This window comes from Rattus rattus, chromosome 11 (assembly GCF_011064425.1).
Source record: "Rattus rattus isolate New Zealand chromosome 11, Rrattus_CSIRO_v1, whole genome shotgun sequence".
NCBI lineage: Eukaryota > Metazoa > Chordata > Mammalia > Rodentia > Muridae > Rattus > Rattus rattus.
This window is the reverse complement of record NC_046164.1, coordinates 33,380,002-33,403,668: the sequence shown is the minus strand read 5'-3', so window position 1 is coordinate 33,403,668 and position 23,667 is coordinate 33,380,002. Positions and strand designations below refer to the sequence as shown.

General features: G+C 43.3%; 1 protein-coding gene across 1 annotated transcript in view; it reads right to left on the bottom strand.

Moving 5' to 3' along the window:
* Positions 1-8,794: 8,794 nt before the first annotated feature.
* Cep135 (centrosomal protein 135) overlaps positions 8,795-23,667 on the bottom strand; it is a 68,033-nt gene continuing 53,160 nt past the window's right edge. Inside the window, exons 22-26 of the mRNA XM_032916516.1 lie at positions 19,071-19,280; positions 18,114-18,316; positions 17,195-17,299; positions 13,568-13,692; positions 8,795-9,964 (exon numbers count right to left, since the gene is read on the bottom strand). Coding sequence (XP_032772407.1) covers positions 13,590-13,692; positions 17,195-17,299; positions 18,114-18,316; positions 19,071-19,280 — 621 coding nt within the window. The 3' untranslated portion in view covers positions 8,795-9,964; positions 13,568-13,589. The remainder of the gene's footprint in view (positions 9,965-13,567; positions 13,693-17,194; positions 17,300-18,113; positions 18,317-19,070; positions 19,281-23,667) is intronic.

Genomic DNA, 23,667 nt, shown 5'->3' with positions numbered 1-23,667 from the left:
ACCGAATCATACAGTACGATGGTAAGTATATGGAATATCAGTTACATATCAATAAAGTTGTTAAAATAAAGACATTTTAAAATCTTTTTTGCGTCCGTTCGTGTGCTGGAATTAGAGCTGGATGACATGTCCTGCCGTCATCGGCTCCGTTGTGAGATTCCATGGATCCCAGCATAGGTCTTCATGCTTGCATGGTAAGAAGTTTCCTACCTGAGCCATCATTGCAGATCTCCAGATAGAGCTGTTTTCGAATCAAAAGGCATGAGATGTATTATTGATATCTGATTATAGAGATTCCAGGGTAAAATATACCAAATGATAAACATCGCAAACAAATGCACATAGCAGGGCTGGAGAGATGGCTTAGCGGTTAAGGGCACGGGCAGCTCTTCCAGAGGTCCTGAGTTCAATTTCCAGCAACCACATGGTGGCTCACAACCATCTGTGATGGGATCTGATGCCCTCTTCTGGCACTCAGGTGCATATGCAAATAGAGCACTCTCATATGTAAAATAAATAAGTCTAAAAACAATACATAACAACATTGAAAGTCTACCTGACAACAGAAAATTTGATTTAAGGCAAAACTAAAAATAAAAGAAGTATTCAAGTCTACTTTATAGAAAGACGTGTTTGACTTTGTCTTTGAAACTGCTCTGTTAAGGAGAGAGAGGACGACACAGAAATTGATAGGAAAGCTACCACATGTGTGCCCAACAGACAGAAAACATGCACTCTACGCTAAAACCCTGGCAATGTTCACAAAAAAGCTTTAGATAAAAACACAACAAAACTCAACAAGTCGCAAAGGTCAAAATTCATACATGCTATATTCTGTGCCCAAAAGCCAATGGATTAGAAATTTGTGTCAAAATTATACCTCTGTGGTTCGTGTGTTGTTTTGTTTTGTTTGCTTGTTTTTGTTTCTTGCTTTCAGTGCTGAGATGAGAAGCCAGGGTCTTGCATGTGTTAGGCAAATAGTCAACACTTCACCTACATCCCCGGTCTCTTGAATCTTCCTTTTTTTTTCCCTTTGTCTTCTCTCATGCATCCTTGACACAATCCTCCCTCAACTCCTCCCAGTCCTCCCCTACATTCCCTTTTCCCAGATCCACTCCCTTCAGAAAAGAGCAGGCCTCCTAGTGATATCAACTGAACTTGGCATAACAAGATGCAATGAGACCAGGCATGTAACCTCATATCAAGGCTGGATGAAGTAACCCAGTAAGAGAGCACGGGTCCCACGAGCAGGCGGAAGAGTCAGAGACACTTCTACTCCCATTGTTAGGAGTCCGACAAAAACTCCAAGCTAAAGAACCACAGTGTGTATGCAGGGGGCCCGCCTTAGATCCATGCAGGCTCTGTGGTTGCTGCTTCTGTGAGCCCCTATGAGCCCTGCTTAGTTGAAACTTCATTTTAAGTAACTTTTGTATTAAAGATTGGCAAAGCATACTTTCCAGTAAATCACCCACATCAATCTTGACTTGTATCTGTTCTGAGCCTCTGTTTGAGAGTGTGTGTGCATGCGTGCATGCATGTGTGTGTCTGTGTATTTATGTGTATGTATGTGTATGTGTGTGTTGTATATGTGTGTGTTGTATGTATGTGAGGGATGTGTGTTGTGTGTTGTATATGTATGGTGTGTGTGTATGCCTTTGTTATGTGTGTTGTGTGAATAGGTGTGTGTGTGTGTGTGTGTGTGTGTGTGTGTGTGTATCAGAAGCCAGTGAGATAGAAAACAAACATCAAACAATAAAAATAAAAGGTGATTCTTAGGAAACATGCATATAAAAATTGATTACATAGACTAACTAATCTCTTGGCTTATCAGCCAAAAGACACAAAACTTAAATCTTTCACAGTGAAATGAGAAATAGCTAAGGATTTCTAAATGGAATAATAATAGATTAAATGGAAGGTTTCCAGGAAGAAATAATCGTGAAACTGAAAGGGGAGGAAATGTGACTGTAGAAGAAATAAAAGAGACCACAGGTTGTTTTTCTCAAGCAGAGACACTGCCCGGTTGACTTGTGTGTCAGCTCCTACCAACTTTAAAGGAACCAACAGTTTCCTTGCATGCAAAGCCATTCCAGAACACAGGGAAAGAGCAATTTCACAACTCATTCTAGAAAGCTGGAAAATTTTGAAGTAAAAGCAAGACAGTGTTTCTCACACATGAATGGAAATCTAGGGCCAGTTCTGCTGGTTAGTGTGTATCTTTTTTCTTCTTAATCTTAATAAGGCCTTTAAAAACAAACCCAGTGGTACCTTAAGAATAAGACAGCCCAGGCAAGGAGAAGTGGTGGTAGCTGTGTAACATGGATGCCTTTGATGTCATTAAATTGTTCACTAAAACATGGCTATTGCTACACTTTGTGTATGACTCACGTTTAGGCGGCCATGTTGGTGAGACTTCATGGGTGTAGCTCCTGACATTTCTAAGAGACACAGTCTCACAGAAAACTTCCTCTGGCTTTTACAACCTTTCTGCCCCCTTTCCAAAAGGCTCTCTGATCCTTAGGTGCGATGGTGTTTTGTAAACTCAGCTGGCTCCACAATGCTGTATTTTGATTGGTGGTTTTTTGTAATGGTCTCCCTCCGTCTTAAAGAGACACTTCCTTGATGAGGAATGAAGTCTACTCTTCCCTGTGGTCTAAGGACAGTTGTTTAGAGTACAGTCGGGGATTACTAATTCAGTAGAGCAGTGGTGCAGGTCTCCTCCAAGACCTAATCTTCATGTACATTACAGTACAAAATAACATTCTAAATGTTGTGAGCAGTTCTCCGATGCCTTATCTTTTCTCTGTAAGTCCCATCAAGGATTACCCTTGTCGAAGTCTACAGCAAGGAACAGGTCAATGGGACAAGCTCCACCCCCGTTTGTCACTACTGTGCAAGCCCAGCTCTGGCAGGCGGGCCTCTGTCCTCTCATTTAGACAGTGTCCTGTGGTCTGGCAGCTCAGAAGTGTCATCCTCAGGGCCCTCTCAGGGCCCTGTTCTCGCCCCACCCGCAGAGGTGGCTGGTGACTCAGAATGTGCAGAGGCCAGGGCAGGTTTCTTAAGAACAGTGCGTGCAGCTTTAGGATGTACCCAAGGAAACCGGCCACCAAAAAAGAAGGCTTTTTTCTGTGTCAGACCTTTTTGGCACTAAGACAGAATGGACCACTCTTGAGCACTCTGATCTCAAATCAGCATCCTTCGAGGAGGCCTCAGCTCAGTAGCAATGGATGCTTTTTCTATTCCCAGATCCAACAGCACAGTTTCATAGCTCATTCCGTGGGCAGCCTGAATGGCTCGCCAACCCACCAGCTGCTGTCCTGGCTCTGGAAACAAACACATGCAGGCATCACTGCTCTGTTTCTGATCCACTCAGAAACGCTACGAGTGGACGGCCCCCTAGACGTGGACTCTACCTAGGGCACATCCAGACACAGACTAGCAGAACCCTTTTCTAACTGGCTACGAGTGCGTCTGCTCCCCCCCCCGACTGCAGAGCAGGCTCCGGAGTGTTAGCTGCTGTTCTTGTTTCTGGGATAAAAGGCCTCAAAGGCAACGTAAGGAACTCAGCCTTTTCTTTGGCTCACAGTTTGACAGAGACCAGACAGTGGCAGGGGTCTGAGGCCGCTGGTCACGTGACACGCACAGGCAGGAAGCGGACCCCAGCCCGTGTTCCAGTGCCACCCACATTTACGGACAGCGGTCCCTCGTTTTGCTCTCTATAGAAATTCCCCCACAGACACAGCCAGGGGTTTGTTTGCACGGTGATTCTAAATCTTTTCAAGTTGACCATCAAGGTTCACATTCACACTTGAGTGGCATCGCACATGGCTGACAAGGCTAAATGTGGCCAGTGACGGACACTGCCCAGGTCTCTTACCCAGTGCAATGATGATCTAGAGCCATTAGACAACAAAACCCAAAGCGGGGGAGGTGCTACAGAGGTCAGTCATGGCTGATTCTGGGAATCCTACTGAGATAAGCCTTTAATATGGAACAGGTTTGCTCCCTGCCTCTGGTGGTTATATAAGGCAAGGTGCTCAATGAACTCTTTGTGTTCGAACACACACACACACACACACACACACACACACACACACACACACACGGTCAATGAAAGGTTTGTGCTTGAATACAGATAGACAGACAGTCAATGAAAGGTTTGTGCTTGAATACAGGCAGACACACACGCACACACACACACATGCACATGAAATTATGTTTTTCTCCCAGATGTAGGTCCAAAACGTAGTTTTTCCTCCAGAAAGAGAGTTTCCTGTGTACTTCGAGCATCCTTGCACATCCTTGTGCATGGTCCAGGGATCTAACGCCCTTCCTGATGCTTACCCAAGAAATCCCCAGCACTGTGTTTGAGGTAAGCATCCTTGAGGGCTGAGGAATTGTCTACCAAAGAGCAGGTTTCCTCGCACCTGCTACAGAAGAGACAGATTTGCAAAGCTAAGAGCTGCTAAGCTGTGACGTGAGCCTCCGCATGACCAATATCAATCTGGCCCTCTCTATATGCCTCAGGAGCTTGGGAAAAACAGACCAGACCGACGCAGACATTCAAACACATATTCAAGCTCCCTATGCTGCTTGCTGTACCAGGAGAAACAGGGGCCTTTATCCCTGACCCAAGATCTCATTTCCTGTCTGCATCATGAAGCATTCAGGTGCTGACTCATCACCTTGTCCATACACTCAAACCCCAGACCCACTGTTTTTAGTGTATATTGTTCTAAATTTTATATTATTTTTTATTCTAAATTTCAGCACTTTACATTTTCTTGGAACTTGCCCACTTCGTCCATTATATTAGCGGCTGCCACTGGCTCCTCCCCCTCCTCCCTTTAGTTCTTTGATGCCTACAGTTACTTCCTCCTTTTTGTTTTAATGTTTTTTGTGTGATTTTTGTTTTTAAGCTTATTGTTTTAAAAATCCATTCTTGGTTTTCTTAAACTTACTCTGCATTGTTGATTTTACGATTTCCTACTTCCTGACTTATTTTTAGCAGGCTATGGAGGTTGCTGTGTGTGTGCATGATGTTTTCTTTTTAACCTTGGGGTAATGTTTACTCGGTCGTGAGTGTCTTTCCGCTAGCACATTTGAAGTTGCGTGTCTTCTGATGACACACCGTCTGCACCCCAGATGCTTCAGCATCCATTATCATCAATTCTGAGTCCCAAATAATTTCAGTTCTTTTATGATTTCTTTTTTCTTCCTTTGGCTTTTTGAGACTGTAGGCTACGCTGGCCTCATACCCCCTACGGCCCTCCTGCTTAGTCTCTTGCATGCTGGAATAGGATTATACACACTGCCGTTCATTTGCTCTCTTGTGAGTTCTTTCACCCACGGGAAATTTATAGACGTTTCACGCTTCCAGATGCTAGAATTTCTCTCTTTTTATTTTAAAATTTTGTGTTCAGAGAAAAATAGACTCAAGCCCTTTGACTCCTAGGTTTCCTCTGTGGCTAACGAATGGTCTTATGTTTGTTATTGGGAACTGAGTGTAGGACCTCATACATCTTATCGTTAGACTACTTCCTGCTGACCAGGGGCACCAAGTTCCTTGGGGGCAAGTTTGCTCCTCACCATCAGGATATCTAATTTCCTCCTTTTCCTTCTCCTCTCCTTCTTCTTTGCCTGTGACTACTTAACAAACCACAACCAACAGCATCCAACCAAGAACCAACAACCCACACTTGCGGCCCTAGCATTTATACACCTTCTGAAGAGTTCCCAGAATTCCAAATGTCACACACTCACAGAAACGCTCTGCAGCTGTCAAAATCATTCACCTGTTAGAGCGCGGGGCAGATCACAGTCCGCTGCTGTGGGCAATCTAAAGTAGACTCCTGTACCTTACTTGGGATTAAGATGAGAACACATCCTTCTATTTCTGTGTTTTTAAAGAAACCAAGATTCTCGCCACAACGTATTTTAGATTGGCCCATTTTCCTGCAACCGTGATGTTATTTTTCCTCATGGTCGTTTTTATGAACCACACTCTCCTCATCCACTCATCCGCAGATGGGCATCCAGGCTAGTTCCACATCCTGCCTATTGTCAACTGTCAGTAGTGCGGGGATAAGCATGGAGTGAGTGTACATTTTGTGGTAAACTGACTAAGAGGCCTTCAGGTCTCTTTCTGTAGGGGTGCAGCTGAGTCAAATGCTCTCGCATTTTAGTTTGAGAAGCTCCATTGTGTTGTGCACAGCAGCTGTACAAGCTAACATTCCCACCAGCAACATGTAAGGAGTCATCTTTCCCTCATCCTCAGGAGAACCGCCATGCTTTCTTGATGATATTGTGCTGACTGGGACAAGCAGGAACCTCAGGGAAGGTTTACCGTCACATTTCCCCGATGTCTAAGGATGTTGAGCATCTTTCCAAGTACGCATTGCTGTTTACTCTTGTGCGAGCCGCCTGTCAATTCACATCTATTTATCTGGTGGCTGCTTTTGGCTCGTTTACGGGTCCCACTGATCCCATCTCACTTTAAAGCAGGATAAGAATACCATCCAGTAATAAAACAAGTGCCCAAGGCCACTGATTTTCTGTTAATTTTGTACCCAGTTGCTTTGCTCAAAGTGACTGAGTTCTCTGATGGAATCTTCACGGTTTTTAAAGACAGGATTCTATTGTTTGCAAACGGGTAATTTGAGTTCTTCCTTTCCTATTTGTATCCTGCTTTTGTCTTATTGCTCTAGCTATGACTTCCAGCACGACACAATACTACTTACTCCCTCTACTTTTTTTCTTCTATTATTTTTACAGACACTTCCCATTCTCCAAGCCTTTACCATTTAACTCGGCTCCTTTCTCTTGGGTTTGGTCTGGACTGTATTCCAGAGTTCTGGTCGTGTGGTCATGTCTGCTTGTTCTTCCTTTGCTCAGTCTTTCCTTCATGTGGCCGTCCATCTATGTTGCTGAAGCTCTCCCGCACTTCCCCACCTTCTGATGTCATACGGATGACCTCCCCCCAGCTCCTGGGTTGAATTAATCTGCTTCTTTGTATCTTCTTTCAACACATTGAACATTTTTTTTTCACCAGAAAAATAAGAATCAAGTTGCAGCCACTGGACCCCAGATAGAAGGAAGAAAAGCAGAAGTTACTTCCAGAAGCAGGGCCGCCCCATCCCTATCTCTGACTGGTTCAGGAGGAGGCTGATTGAGCTATGGAGCTCTCTAAAGTAGACCATATATGAGACACAAAGAATGTCTTAATAAATATAGGAAATTAAATTAAGTCCGTATATTTCAGCCCCTTCCACAGGAGACGACTCAAGCTTTGTCCTGTAAATCTGGTCAAGGGCAAGACTGTGTCTCCTTCGTAGAAATTCTCCTTTTACGTTGAGTGTAGGAGCGCATGTGCAGGTTTTCCTCGAAGTCCTCCAGGTAACTACAATGATGTGAGCCGAAGACACTGACGTGAAAGGACTGCTGTTAGAGCCAATGGTAGAAAGGCAGTGAGCCACGTGGTCGGATCTTCTAACCGGGGAGGGTATGAGATGTGTGTGGTGAGTTTACAACCAGCTGGGAGGGCGGGTGCACAGGGCAACAGTGATGTCAATCAAAGTTATCTACCGTGAGAAGACGGAGTAACCATAGACACGCCAGTGCACTTTGTTCACCGTGTACGCACTGGGAACTCTGACATAAACTCTTGTATTTGAACTGATTGTAAAGGAGTTATTTAAAAAGAGGGCTGGCACATAAGTTAAAAGATTTCCCCAAGTCCCCTCATGATAAAATTTGATTTGAATAAATTGTTCTTAATTGTAGATTTAAAATTATTACTAATATAAGATTATAAAACATGCTGGAGAAAAGGAGAAAGTAAATTGGTATGTTTATTGGTAAGTCTATAATCAAACTCCATGATTTAAAATTATTTAAAAGTAAAAACATCTATAAAAAGAACATTCAGTTTTTAAATGATAATCACTTTTTAAAAAAACTGTAGTATGATGGTTATAAAATAACGAGTTTGAAGGCAACAAATTTATATTACAGCGAACACTAAAAGTGTACATTTAAGAGAGTGTGCCTTGCTGTTGCTTTGGGAGAAAAGGTGGAGACAAATATTTTATCACATGTCTCTATCACAAGACCTTCCAAATGACGTTGTAAATTATCTTTTTTTTTTTTTTTTTTTTGGTATTTTGCTATAAAACATGAATTTACTCAAAGGAAATAAAATGATAAAATTGTAAAAATGGTGGGAGAGTAAGTCATCCTATACTCAAATACGCAGCAAATTCTTGCAAAGGGAACATCGGGAACATGCCAGGTGCCCTGGTTACTCGGAGGCCTACGCCCCTCAGGGACGTTCACACTGAGCAACTGCGCTAAGCCAGGGGGAAGCTGCCTCGCCTGCCCATGCTGACTTTTAAGTTCTTCCTCAGTCATGATGAAATCTAGTTTTAAAGGAGGATTTTCTTCAAATGTGAGCAGTTGGTACATGGTTAGTATTTGTAGCTGACATTTTATTTTGTATTTCTGCTCTTGTCTAGGGGTTACACCTTACATTCTTTGGAGTTCCAACCTTGAAAGTGGAATTGTAAAACGCTGTTCTCGGTTTATATGCCAGGGGAAGGTGTTTGCACACTATTCTGAAAGACTGGGTAAGTTATGCAGGACTCAAGGCCACAAATAGGTGTTGTCGGATGCACAGTGGGCTTTTAGCAAAAACACTTTTCTACATTTACTTCATATGCTTTCATATTCTGAAGTTTTAGACTAGTACACTGAAGAATTTAATTAGTAAAAAATACACTCCAAATTTTCGTTTGAATGTTTTACAAAACTCTGAGTATATTTTAGCTTAATTCTTTAAAAACTGCGTCATGTGGAGAGCCACAGGACAGCCAAGTAAGACCCACATGGATAGACGTGCCTCCCACTGCCGTCCTTCCTGCTTGCACTCTTTACACCTGGCCATAACTACTTCCTCCAGCGCTCGGTAATGAAGTCACTGGGCGGATTCCCTCTATGTCCAGGAAAAGATTTTCAAAGTTGATGAGAATATAAGTAATTTTCAAACAGGTAGCTCAGTTTGTTGATCTCTAATAGGTCTGAACTTTCAGAAATAACAAAAACACCTCAAGAAAAAAGATATGCTATCAGTTGAATTTTTGGTTTTGGAAATTGTAGTCTCAATGAGAAACGGATCCCACATCTCAGATCCTTGAGCACTTGGCCCCAGTTGTGAGGGGCGCTGTTTGGGGAGGTGGAAGAGGGGCAGATTTACTGGAGCAAGTGTGTCCCGGGGGGAGGGCTGATGGAGTACACAGAGTCTCCTGACTTCCTGTTCACTCTCCACTTCCTGTTGTGTGCTTGCTGCCGCCGCCCTGTGCACTTGGTGGACTCCTGGCTCTCTGGAACCATAAGCTCACTTAAAACCCTTTCTTTCTCATAAAAAAAAAATAATAATAAAAACGAGTTCTGCCAACAGACCAGACGTAAGTAGACTGCCTGTATGAAGGACAGCACGCGTGGACTGATGCCACACGTAAGAGAATGAAATGGATCGTGCTCTGACCTCGCATGCCTTGGGCTCCAAACATATGCATGAAAACCAAACATGTCTAAATAGTGCAAGAGTAGTTACATGCATATAGTGTGGTTCATTAAGGCACAGATTACTACAACATAATGTGAACACGTTAAATTAATTCACGGTATAAACACATTTTAAGGAGTAATTTTAGTTGGGAATAATAAAAATTCACATATCACATCACTTAAGCTATTAATACATATTCTGTTTTTTTCACATATGAAAATATACATAAGGCTCTTTAAAACTAAACATTTTTACATAAATATCCACTGATTTAAATAAAGGCTGACAGAGGTATAATTTGTGTCATTGTTCATGATTCGCAGGAACAAGTACTTCAAATATTTCATTACTCCTGTGTTCTTATGAAAATCCATGTAGAAACTCACTGAAAACCATAATCTGAAAGGTAAGTGAAGACAAAAATTAGAGTCACTCAATATATTAATAAGAACTTAAGTTCAATATTTTTACATTACAATCTCTAATAAAAACTTGTTTCCCAAATCTCATCATATCTGAGAAGCATCACTCTACTTCTTGAAGAACTGTTGGGCGTGTGAAGAAAAAGACAGGAAGAACATGGTTGGTTTGCTCCGTCACAGATTCCCTCAGTGAGCCCGTGTGGTACTGTGGGTGAGAAAAGCCCACATTTGCTCTTCTCTTCCCCTGTGCCTGGCAAAGGCTCCCCACAAGAACTCATGCAGTGAGAGGTGATTGCTGGTGCTCCTGAGGAGACTAATGGCTGAGGGCTTCGGGGAAGGGGCTGCTCACCAGGCACTGGGCAGAGGAGGAAGGCTAAGGGCCAGTTACAGGTGCTAATGATGGGTCCGCTTGTTAGGCCTTGTACTAAAGCCCCTGCAAGGCCCCAGTGGACTAGGGCTGGAGACGGTCCAAGAGCTAAGCACCTGGCAAATTCAATCAAACCTGGGAAGAAGTCCTTGTGGGATCCTGGGTTTAACAGCAGGAAGGTCAGATGCACAGTTACCTCAGATGCAGTTACCTGGGACTGTGATTGGCACCTCATGAGGGGGTGGGGAAGCCTTGTCCACTGACCCCTTACCAATGGGATCTGACACTGTCTTCAAGGAGAATAGAGCTAAATTTTAGGACACCTAGTTGGTGTGAGGTGGAGAATTAACTGTCAGAAGGGTTGTGCTGAGTTTGTGAGTTTTTTTCCTATCTCCTGTGGTGTTAATAAAAACATAATAAAAATAAAATTAGGTTATCTATTTTTACTATTAGAGAGACACTAATCTGAGAAACGATTTCATGTGTATGCGATTTGTGTCTCAGTGCTCATTGGAGAAATCCTTTAAAATTAAATATTACTTAAGAAACATCTACAAAAGGAACTATTGGTTAATAAATGGATTGCAATATGTTGAGAATTAATTATCAATTATTGCAAAACTGTAACTTGTGAAACGTTAACAGCAGTAAAAGTTTCTGATGCACGTGGACTAGGAGGCTATAGTGATAACCACCGTGGGTGCTGGTGGAGGCGTGGATGGCCAGAGCCTGCAGCACTGGCAGATGGGAAACAGCGGAGCTCTGTGGAACATGGTCTGCAGAGGTGGCCTAGTGGGTAAAGTGCTTGAGCTGAAGAATTCAAAGAAAGGTAGAGTTCAGGGCTTGCTGGCTAACCAATCTAACTGACATGGAGAACTCTGGTTCAATGGAGAGCCCCTGCTGGAAAGAGTAAGGCAGAGCTCGACAGAGGACATTGGCATTGAGTGCTGGCCTTCGCAGGTTCACATGCAGGCCAGCATGTCACACATGCACATACACATTTCCTATGAGACACTGGGAGTGAGCACAGGGCGCCTGCTGATGCTTGGTGAGCAGTCTACCACAGGGGAGGGCCCATGCTCTTATGAAGCCCAAGCATCCCAAGTCCCCTTCATTATCAATGACTCGCTTGCCATGTTACTTCCTGTTTCTTTCCCATGGGTCACAGCTGCCTTTTTCGAGCCCAGCTGACGTGAGAGGCCAGCAAGTAGAACCTTGAGATGTGCAGGCCACAGGGTGTGAAGAGAAACGGCTGTCCTGGGCCGTCTGTAAAGTTGGATGATGCTCCAACAAAGTTCACTTTATGGAAATGTGCCTGGCACCTGTTCCGAGGCAGTGTAACAAAAGGTAAACTGCCACCCCAGCAACCTCAAAACAGCCCAGTACCTGACCAGATGTGAGGGTGCAGTGACTCAGGTGACAGGAAAATAAATGTTTTAAGACCATAAACATTCACGGAAAAATGCAGCCATCAACCATCATTAGACCGGCCCTAGACACTGGCCTTAGTATGTGAAGGCACAGAGTAGCCCTTGTTTGTGACGGGACTTGGAGCCTCTGAGGAAATGCTAATTATCTTTTGCACACAGAGCTTCTATTAAAAGACACAAAGAAAGGCATCACCCCTGCCTCCATGAGGGTGCTCCCCACCCACCCACAGGGAGTGGGGGATGGGGGTTTCCGGAGGGGAAACTGGGAAAGGGATAACATTTGAAATGTAAATAAATATCCAATAAAAAAAGAAGAAAAGAATGCATCACTTTGAAGAAACTGACCCAACCATTTCTGCCAGTGCGTGAGTCTGCATTCTTCAGTAACTATCTGTCAAAGCCAGGGTCTGACTCAGGCTTCTCTCCTATCTCCAAGGACTGAGTCCATCTCTTCAACTCAGCCAGAGGCATCCTAACATCAACTCCTTGGGAACAGGCCTTCACGTCTATGGAAACTTGGAAATAAATGGTGTCAGCAGTTTCAGTCCTCGGTCTCTGCTCAGGAAGCTCTCCCGACAGCTGGGCAGATGCCTGTCAACCGCCGAGTGCAAACTAATGGTTACGTTTACATCAGGACACTCCACGGGGCAGCAATAACAACCAGCCACAAGCACACGTCACTGGCTGACCTTACAAATGCACCAGAGAACAAGAAACCAGAAACGTACAATTCCACTGATAAAATCCAAAAACAAAGGAAAAACAATCTATGCTTTAACGATTAAGACAGCTGTCGGTGAGCAGAGTTCTCGTCTAATCTTTCTTTGTTTTGGTGCAGGCAAAAGAGCTGTGTTAGTGGAATCCCAGTGAACCCGGCACCTTTTCCTGACTGCCTGCCTGTGGAGGCAGGGTCTCCTGGAGCCTAGGTGGGCCTCAAACTCATGCTGCAGCCGAGGATGACTTTGAACTCCTGACCTTCCTGGCTCCACTTCCTAGGAGTGGAGAAGAGTTTTCTGAACTCATTTGGAGATCTACTGCGATCCCTTACTACTCCTTCCATGTCTGGTTCCTGCATTTCCTGTGTGGCTCAGACGTGGCTAAGGCAGCTCCACGACAGACAAGTCTTTCCCTCAGCCTCTCTGTATCTACCCTACATTCAGGACGCAGATCAGAGGCTCCCTCTGCAATGTGACGTCACCGTCACAGTTTGTACACCCTGCCCTAACTTTCAAAGCTTTCTCCCACACTGTCGCCCCACAGCCCGCCATCCCTGCCACACAGAGTGCGCTGCACCTCGTGCGCTCTGTCTCTGGGCCTGTCCCACTTCACCAGCGGTTACTTGTAGCTGGTTAATACCATCCTGTGACATCTCCTATTTCTTAGCAATTGCTGAATCCCCCACTTGCCTGCAGTGCTAAGAGTGAGCCCAGGGTTCCTGTGTGCTCCTCCACAGACCCATCCTTCTAGCCCTCTCCTTTCTATCCTTTGCTTTGCCTTACATACTTCTGCCAAATCTGCAGGATTAAGAACAGGTTAAGTTCACTTTGTGTGTGGGGGAGCTTTGTGCCGGTTCCTGTCCAGGGCAGCAGGTAAAGCTGACACACAGAACTGCACAGAGCACATGCTCGGTTGATGCAGTCTACAACTGCAGGTACCGTGTAACCGCCGTGCCACAACACACCGGACATGTCCATCGGTCCAAACACCTTTCTGAGCCATCTCTCTCCCTGACAGGGACGGTTCCAACTTTTACAAGTACAGATGCTTCACCCACCCTCGGTACCTGGTACATTCCTTTCCGATAACTATGCATTTATATGCTCAGGAGACTGCATGGGCGATCTCAGAGTGGAGCTCAGAGGCGATGTAGGAAGACCGAGTCGGCGCAGCTCTTGGATTGCTCGCTCTCTGCAAGTGAAGGTTACATGACGTAAGCACCACGGAGCCTACGGCGATCACCTACCAGTGCAGTCAGTATTCCCACCACCCTTATTTTCCTTGGGGCCTCACTACGTGATTCTCCTGCCTTGGTCCTCCCAAGCAGCTGGCGCTGCACGTGGACAGGACGCCTGGCCTGGCCTTACATACTTCTGCTAAATCTGCAGGATTAAAAAGAGGTTAAGTTTGCTTTGTGTGTGTGTGAGCTTTACCTGGAAGCATGTCTACGCACAACACACAGGCCGGTTCCTGTACAGGGCAGCAGAGGGTCAGTTACGGATGGACGTGAGCCTCTGTGTGGGTACCAGGTCCTAGGGAAGAGCAGCCAGGGCTCTGAACCACTAGGCCATCTCTCCAGCCCCAATTTGTAGTTTTTTTAGGAGTGTGTAAAATACTTAAGTTAATATACATTAGAGGAAATTGTTCAAAGCAATTATGCTACGTGCTTGTCAGAACATTAGGACATTAACAAATAACATATAAAGACAGAACAATCACAGTGGTACATCTGGTTTAAAGTTAGGATACCAAATACTCATTCAGAAGCATACAAATCCACATAAGCCAGCCAGGGCAGCGTGTGCCTGGGATCCAGCACTTGGCGAGGCAGAGGCATGAGGGGAGAGATCTTGTCTCAAAAAAACCAAACCAAAGCAGACAAAAACCAAAACCAACATACAAATAAAAATATTAATAGTGATTCTGGGAGAACTTACTTTCCTCTTTATGCTTTAACTGCGAATGTATTTCTCAAGTGTTGTGCTAACATGCAGCTTCCTTACCTTTTACCCATCTTCTGCAGCATCTGGTGCAGCTCAGCACCTCAGTTCCCTGTCCTGCCCTTTCCTGGTTCTGCTTCTGCCTCCACAGCCATTTCCTAGTCTTTCTTGGGCCCTCTGCCTCTGCCCAAAGTTCAAACTCTGAAGTTCAAACTCCAATGCCACTCAGCTCCTGCAGTGGCCCCCACGTGGAACTCACACGCTTCGGACACAGGCTTTTGCTGTGTAGGGCAGGCTGGTCTCAGGCTCGCAAGCTTCCTGCCTCATCCTACTGAGTTTGAGGATCCACAGGGGTGTGCGCCATCATGGCTGGCACACAGGCGTGTGTGTGTGTGTGTGTGTGTGTGTGTGTGTGTGTGTGTGTGTGTGTGTGTGGTGTGTGTGTGTGTGTGGTGTGTGTGTGTGTGTGTGTGTGTGTGTGTGTGTGTGTGTGTGTGTGTGTGTGTGTGTGAGTGTGTGTGTGTGGTGTGTGAGTGTATGTGTGTGTGAGAATGTGTGTGTGTGTGGTGTGTGAATGTGTGTGAGTGTGTGTGTGTAGGTGTGTGTGTGTATGTGTGTGTGAGAGGGTGTGTGTGTGGGTGTGTGTTTGTGTGTGTGTGTGAGTGTGTGTGTGTGTGTGTGTGTGTGTGTGTGTGTGTGTGTGTGTGTGTGTGTGTGTGGTGTGAATATGTGTGTAAGTGAGTGTGTGTGTATATGTGTGTGTGAGTGTATGTGTGGTGTGTGTGTGTGTGGTGTGTTTGTGTGTGTGGTGTGTGTGTGTGTGCTTGTGTGTGTGTGTGGTGTGTGTGTGTGTGTGTGTGTGTGTGTGTGTGTGTGTGTGTGTGTGTGCACGCACGCATGTGTGTACTCAGACAGTCATTTGAGCACCCTTGCACCTCACTAGCACTGCTGTCACTGAGTCCAGGGCCTGAGAACAGCGTTCCGCCCAGCACACCTCCCTCCTCAGCCCCTCCTCTCACCTCTCTGCACATCCATCTAGCCTTCACTGTGCCTCTAACTTCCCAAACGTCAGAGGCAGAGGAGCCCAATTCCTTCACCGCACTGCCCTTCCCAGCGTCAGGAGTGTGTCAGCCAGTGCCTGGCTGAACCTTCAGGGCTCCCCAGTCTGCCTTTTCCCTTAGTTACTCAGAACTCAGCTTTTCTTCCTAGTACAGATGCTCAAACCTTTTCGTTTTTAATGTTACCCTGCCAAAGAAACTTCTAAAAGACTTTTTCTCTCCAGGTTTCTCCCTCTATCCAAGATAACTAAATAAATACACAGGGTCCTGCTAGTGTACGGTGGCCTCTGAGGGTCAGCAAGCACTGGGCTACCTAGACAGTTTTGCTGCCTCTTCCTACCCACAAGAAGCGGGTTTTGCTAGAGGATGAGAGATGGTGCCCATAACCATGAGTCACTTAGTCTGAGGTAAAGAGCAGGGACTGTGTTGATGAGGCCCAGGGGGAAGAGAAGCGGGGCGGGGTGGGGTGGGTGGGGTGTCTTTAACTCTGGGCCATAGAGAGCATGAATGACTAAGAGTTTTGGAAAAGAGAAATCATTATATACAATTTAGCACTCCATCTTCCAAATGTCAAAAAATTATACCACTGCGGCAGTAAAACTCGTTTCTATTTGAAGTCACATCTCTGACTTCACAGCAAACCCCATCTATACTTCACAGAGTATATCACTCAATTCTGATATACACAGGGAAGAATAAAGTTTTAAGATGATCTAATAGGCAATTTTAGCCTACTCAAGAACTTATCTCCGGTGTCTAAAGAAAGAACAACAGAGAAATATAAGTTGGCTGTTAATTTGCAAATCGGACTTTGATTTTAATTCATTTCTTCTTGACACTGGTCTCCCAGGCTGGCTTTAAGCTCATGATCCCTCTGCCTCAGCCTCCTGAATGGTGCCGGTTTGATTTTACTTGTTAAACAGGCCTCATCGCTGCACTATTTAGAGACTCCATGTTTTAACAAGCAAATGAACTGAACTGTGAGCATGAACATGACCAAGGATCAGGAAACACACACACACATATTCACACACACTCACACACGCAAACACACACACACACACACACAGACATATTCACACACACATATTCACACACACTCACACACACATATTCACACACACTCACACACGCAAACACACACTCACACACGCAAACACACACTCACACACGCAAACACACACTCACACACACACACACACACACACACACACACACACACACACTATAGAGATCCAGGGCATGAGCTGTGGCCTCAAGTCCTGTGTGTGTTTTAACAGTGGCTCTGCCATTTACAAGTGGCCTCAGTTTTCTAGCATGTGGGCTTGAGACTGGGACAGTCAGACATGCTGAGTGCCCAGCTCCTAACTGCTAGCTGCTCTCACGACATGATCATCAGTACCCCATGGCAGTGTGCATCACAGCGTCTGACTGCACTGCCTTTGGGGTCCTGCATGGGCCTCTGCTGCTGCCCCATCTGCACCCTATGCTCCAAGAAGCACCCCTGCTGCAGTGCTGCTCACTACAGAGCCTCTGTCTCTGTTAGGGGGTCTCTTGCTCTAGGGGAGAAGTGCCTAGAGATGTATTTAATATTAATACTAAAGCAGCTAGCTGTTTGCAAGCCATACTAATACTCTTTAAAGAGGATAGAAGATGTGTAGAAATACCATTTATTGCTAAACAGAAATGTCTTACCGTTCGTACTTCTCATTTGACATCAGCCTTTTCAGATTATCATACTCTGTCTGCAACTGTGTCATTTTAGTTCGAAGCATGGAGGTTTCTCGGCTTTGGGTAGTTCTTAAAAAAACAAATGTATAGATCTTAGAAATAAAAGCGAATGAGCTCCTTTGTAGAATCAAATACAAATGGAGGTGATGCTTAAGACTAGACAAAGATCAGAGTTTCAACGGTGGCTCTCTCTATTGGAGCTTCTGCATAGTCTTTTCAACAGCGGCTCTCTCTAATGGAGCTTCTGCATAGTCTTTGCAACAGCGGCTCTCTCTATCGGAGCTCCTGTAGTCTTTTGCTTTTTGTCAGTTACGAAGCTGGCAGCACGTGATGCACATGCAGCAGAAGCCATGAACTAAACACACAGGATGTAAAACATCTTCCTAGGTTCCTCCTGGCCTCTTGCCTCACAAAGAACACTGTTCTCAACTCCCCTTGACCCTGTAAAAGCCCATCTTTCTACGTGCTCAGAAGTCCAGGCTCCCCTCTTCCAGGATGATGTCACCACCAGGCTCCCTGATGGGGATGAATGCACTTAGAGAACCAATCTCACCTGCTCTAAACCTTTCCTAGCCACGGCGCAGCTCACCCTGACATGCCTCTCCTTAGCAGAGCCTCTGTTCACCCCTCAAATCCAGGTCCTCCCCTGAAGCTCACTCCTCCCCCACTCCCTCCCACGGTACCACCTTGGGGCAAAGATGTGCACGTCTATGGCTTCAAACACCATGTCACCTGAGCTATTCCTCTGGATATCCAGAAGCAGCAGAAAGAAAGTCGGACACTGTGGCTTTGTATTCCCCTCTCCAGCGCCCTCGCTACCTCAAAAGTTGAAAACTCTTTTGTAAAAAACGCTTCTCCACAGAGGTTCCTCCACAACACTTACAGTTTGCTCTCTGAGAGGTTTAACTTCTCCTTCAGCAGCTGGATTTCCGTGTCCTTCTCGTGGGAGGTTAGGTGGGACTGGAATTCTTTATCTCTGTTTGTAGCTAACAGCGACTCAAGGCTGTTAATTGTCTGCCTCTCAGTCATCAGCTGCTTTTTTAAAAGCTCTGATTCTGATTTTACATTCTCCAACTCTGCTACTGCCTACAGAAAAAACAAAGATCAATTTAGTAAAAACTTTTTGAGTGCTGGTTGAAGACTTCAAAACAACTCGTTAGTGGTAAGAAAACCGTCCTGATTTTAAAGTCCTCTTGGCTGTGTCTACGAGGATTTTGCTGGCTTTATGGCGTCCTCCACGTCTCTGATGATCTCCAGCCATCTGCCTCATCCAGAGGGGGTAATGGAGGTAGGTGACAGACTTCCCTACCCCATCAGCCATGAGTCCGTGCTCTCTGAGTATTACTCTCTGACTACAGTCAAGCAAGTACTGGAACTTCTCAGTACACAACTTGACAAGAGGGACTAAGGACATGCTCACGAGAGCACACAGCAGCCCAGTCAATGTCTTAACTTGGGGATGGGCAAGTCCAGTGAAGAAGACCTAATTAATGATGTAAATGCCTTGAGATTTTTATCATCAAAAAAGTTCAACTTAGAAAAAAGTCCAACTGTTTAATCTTTCAATCAAATTTTACTTTTAAATAAAAAAAGGACGTATGCTCCTGATCTACAGCTGGGAACTGCCTAACCTCTTAAGGACCTTCTACTCCAAGCCCAATTTTATCCACTTTGTATCTTCTTGCATTGCTGAGACCAAACCCAGAGGGTCTCACAGGAAAGCAAGGACTCCCCGCTCAGCTGCACCCCATCTTATCCTCACGCTCCACCACAGACCTTGGCAGAGCCGTGAGTGCAGGGTTCCACAAAGCTGTCTGCCCACCAATCTCTCAGCACCTACCCGCTCCAGCTCAAGGCCTTTGGAATTCAGCTGGTGGGTCATAATGTCTTTGCCTGAGTCGAGCTTAATGCAAAGTTCTCGGAGAGAGGACATATCACCCAACACGGTGGCTTTCTCACTCTCATGCCGTCGAAGCTCTTCTTCTAACTGAGACATGGCTTTAGCCATTGATGAGATCTGAGACTCATAAGCATGATGCGCATTTATGTGCTGAGAACAGAAAGCAAAACATGAAAAGGAACATAACTCAGTCACGTAAAGTGCAAGCCTTCAAAGACCACTTCTGAAATATGTGTAAGCCACAAACTTACTTCAGAAACCCAAGTACCAATTTTGGCATATGCTAAAAGATTGTCAGGAAGTAATGTGCTATTTTAAGACAGCCTAAGCAGGGAGTTAATGCATAAAGGAATGGCATATAATTATTAATCATAACAACTAAATATCTCATGTATATATTTAGAATATAAAGAGGAAAATTATATTAAAGTGTTGTGAATGAATGTTTTTAAAGTTTTTTATTTATAAATGTTCCTTGTTATAGTAACAAGTAGTAACATATAACATAAAAATATATTTATATATATTTCCAAATCATTCTTTTAAATTCTAAATTTCAAAACTAGGGTTTATTTTAATACCAAATACCTAAATTCATATGTAAATTTAGTCTAGTTTCATTGGCTAACTTTATAAGATTTAGTGACTTTGAAATAATGAGCAAAATTTGAAATATTCATCAAAGACTTTCTCAAAATAACACACATTATAAACTTCTTGTTATTTAAATTTTATGTGATAACTATGAATTTATATAAAGTCTATTTTGGGGTTTCAGGAAGATAGGCACTCTTAAAAAGCAAAATGACCTTAACAGAGTTCACAGAAGTCAATTGAGACCACTTGGCATCATCAGAACCCAGTTCTCCCACCACAGCAAGTCCTGGATACTCCACCACACTGGAAAAGCAAGATTCGGATTTAAAATCACATCTCATGATGATGATAGAAGACTTTAAAAAGGACATAAATAACTCCCTTAAAGAAATACAGGACAACACAGGTGAACAGATAGAATCCCTTAAAGAGAAACACAAAATCCCATAAAGAAGTATTATAAAAACACAACCAAACAGATAAAGGAATTGAACAAAGCCATGCAAGATTTAAAAATTAAAATAGAAACAATAAAGAAATAACAAATGGAGACAATCCTGGAGATAGAAAACCTAGGAAAGAGATCAGGAGTCATAGACACAAGCATCACCAACAGAATACAAGAGAGAGAAGAGAGAATCTCAGGGGCAGAAGATACCATAGAAAATATTGACATAACAGTCAAAGAAAATGCAAAATGCAAAAAGTTCCTAACCCAAAACATCCAGGAAATCCAGGACACAATGAGAAGATCAAACTTAAGGATAATAGATATAGAAGAGAGTGAAGACTCCCAACTTAAAGGGCCAGTAAACATCTTCAACAAAATCATAAAAGAAAACTTCCCTAACCTAAAGAAAGAGATGCCCATAAACATACAAAAAGCCTACAGAACTCCAAATAGATTGGACCAGAAAAGAAACTCCTCCTGTCACATAATAGTCAAAACACCAAATGCATAAAACAAAGAAAGAATATTAAAAGCAATAAGGGAAAAAGATCAAGTAACATATAAAGGCAGGCCTATCAGAATTACACCGACTTCTCACCAGAGACTATGAAAGCAAGAAGATCCTGGGCAGATGTCATACAGACCCTAAGAGAACACAAATGTCAGCCCAGGCTATTATATGCAGCAAAATTCTCAAATAGATGGAGAAACCAAGATATTCCAGGACAAAACAAATCTTTTCACAAATTCAGCGCTAAAAAAAGATAAAAAACTACAACACAAAGAGGGAAACTACACTCTAGAAAAAGCAAGAAAGTACTCTTCTTTCCACTAACCCAAAAGAAGATAGTGACACAAACATAATTCCACCTCTAACAACAAAAATAACAGGAAACAACAATCATTGGTCCCTAACATCTTTCAGCATTCATGTACTCAATTTCCCAATAAAAGACTAACAGACTATATGTAAAGAGGACCCAGCATTTTGCTGCATACAGGAAATACAAACACCTCAGTGACAAAGACAGACCTCAGAGTAAAAGGCTGGAAAAAAATTTTCCAAGCAAATGGTCCCAAGAAACAAGCTGGAGTAGCCATTCTAATATTGAATAAAATTGACTTTCAACCAAAAGTCCTTATCAAAAAATATAAGGAAGGACAGTTCATACACATCAAAGGTAAAATCCACCAAGAAGAACTCTCAATTCTGAATATCTATGCTCCAAATGCAAGGGCACCCACATTCATAAAAGAAACCTTACTAAAGCTTTGAGCACCTTATGCAATAGTAGTGGGAGACTTCAACACCTCACTCTCATCAATGGACAGATCATGGAAACAGAAACTAAACAGAGACATAGATAAACTCACAGAATTTATGAACTAAATGATATTTATAGAATATTTCATCCTAAAATGAAAGGATACACCTTCTTCTCAGCACCTCATAATACCTTCTCCAAAATTGACCATAGAATCGGTCACAGAACAGGCCTCAACAGATACAAGAAGATAGAAATAATCTCATGCATCCTATCAGATCACCATGGACTAAGGAAGGTCTTTAATAACAACAACAAAAAAATCAGAAAGCCCACCTTCACATGGAAGCTGAACAACGCTCTACTCAATGATAACCTGGTCAAGGAAGAAATAAAGAAAGAAATTAAAGACTTTTTAGAATTTAATGAAATTGAAGGCATAACATGCCCAGACTTATGGGACACAATGAAAGCAGTGCTAAGAGGAAAACTCTTAGCATTGAGTGCCTCCAAAAAGAAACTGGAAACGGCATACACTAGCAGCTTGACAGCACATCTAAAGGCTCTAGAACAAAAAGAAGCAAATATACCCAAGAGGAGTAGACGACAAGAAATAATCAAACTCAGCTAAAATCAACCATGTAGAAACAAAAAGAACTATACAAAGAACCAATAAAACCAGGAGCTGGTTCTTTGAGAAAATCAACAAGATAAATAAACCCTTGGCCAGACTAACCAAAGGGCACAGAGACAGTATCCAAACTGAAAAATCAGAAATGAAAAGGGAGACATAACAAGAAAAACTGAGGATATTCAAAAAATCATCAGATCCTACTACAAAAGCCTATACTCAACAAAACTGGAAAATCTGGAGTAAATGGACAATTTTCTAGACAGATACCATGTACCAAAGTTAAATCAGGATCAGATAAACCATCTAAACAGTCCCATAACTCCTAAAGAAATAGAATCAGTTATTAAAAGTCTCCCAACCAAAAAAAGCCCAGGACCAGAGGGGTTTAGTACAGAATTCAATCAGACCTTCATAGAAGACCTCATACCAATACTATCCAAACTATTCCACAAAATAGAAACAGAAGGAACACTACCCAATTCTATGAAGCCACAATTACGCTTATACATAAACCACACAGATACCCAACAAAGAAAGAGAACTTCAGACCAATTTCACTTATGAGTATTGATACAAAATATTCAATAAAATCCTCACAAACCAAATCCAAGAACACATCAAAATGATCATCCATCATGGTCAAGTAGTCTTCATCCCAGGCATGCAGGGATGGTTCAATATATGCAAATCCATCAATGTAATCCATTATCTAAATAAACTCAAAGGAAAAAAAATGATCATCTCATTAGATGCTGACAAAATTCAACACCCCTTCATGATAAAAGTCTTAGAGAAATCAGGAATTCAAGGCCCATAAACATAGTAAAAGCCATATACAGCAAACCAGTAGCCAATATCAAACTAAATGGAGAGGAACTTGAAGCAATCTCACTAAAATCAGGGACTAGACAAGGCTGCCCACTCTCTCCCTACTTATTCAATATAGTTCTCGAAGTCCTAGCCAGAGCAATCAGACAACAAAAGGAGATCAAGGGGATACAGATTGGAAAGGAAGAAGTCAAAATATCACTATTTGCAGATGATATGGTAATATACTTAAGTGACCCCAAAAATTCCACCAGAGAACTACTAAACCTGATAAACACCTTCAGCAAGGTGGCTGGATATAAAATTAACTGAAACAAATCAGTAGCCTTCCTCTACTCAAAAGATAAACAGACTGAGAAAAAAATTAGGGAAAGGACACCCTCTACAATAGTCACAAAAAATATAAAGTACCTCTATGTGACTCTAACCAAGTAAGTGAAAGATCTGTATGACAAGAACTTCAAGTCTGTAAAGAAATTCAAGAAGATCTCAGAAGATGGAAAGACCTCCCATGCTCATGGATTGGCAGGATTAATATAGTAAAAATGGCCATTCTGCCAAAAGCAGTCTACAGATTCAATGCAATCCCCATCAAAAGTCCAACTCAATTCTTCACAGAGTTAGAAAAAGCAATTTGCAAATTCATTCGGAATAACAAAAAACCCAGGATAGTGAAACTATCCTCTACAATAAAAGGACTTCTGGGGGAATCACCATCCCTGACCTCAAGCTGTATTATAGAGCAGTAGTAATAAAAACTGT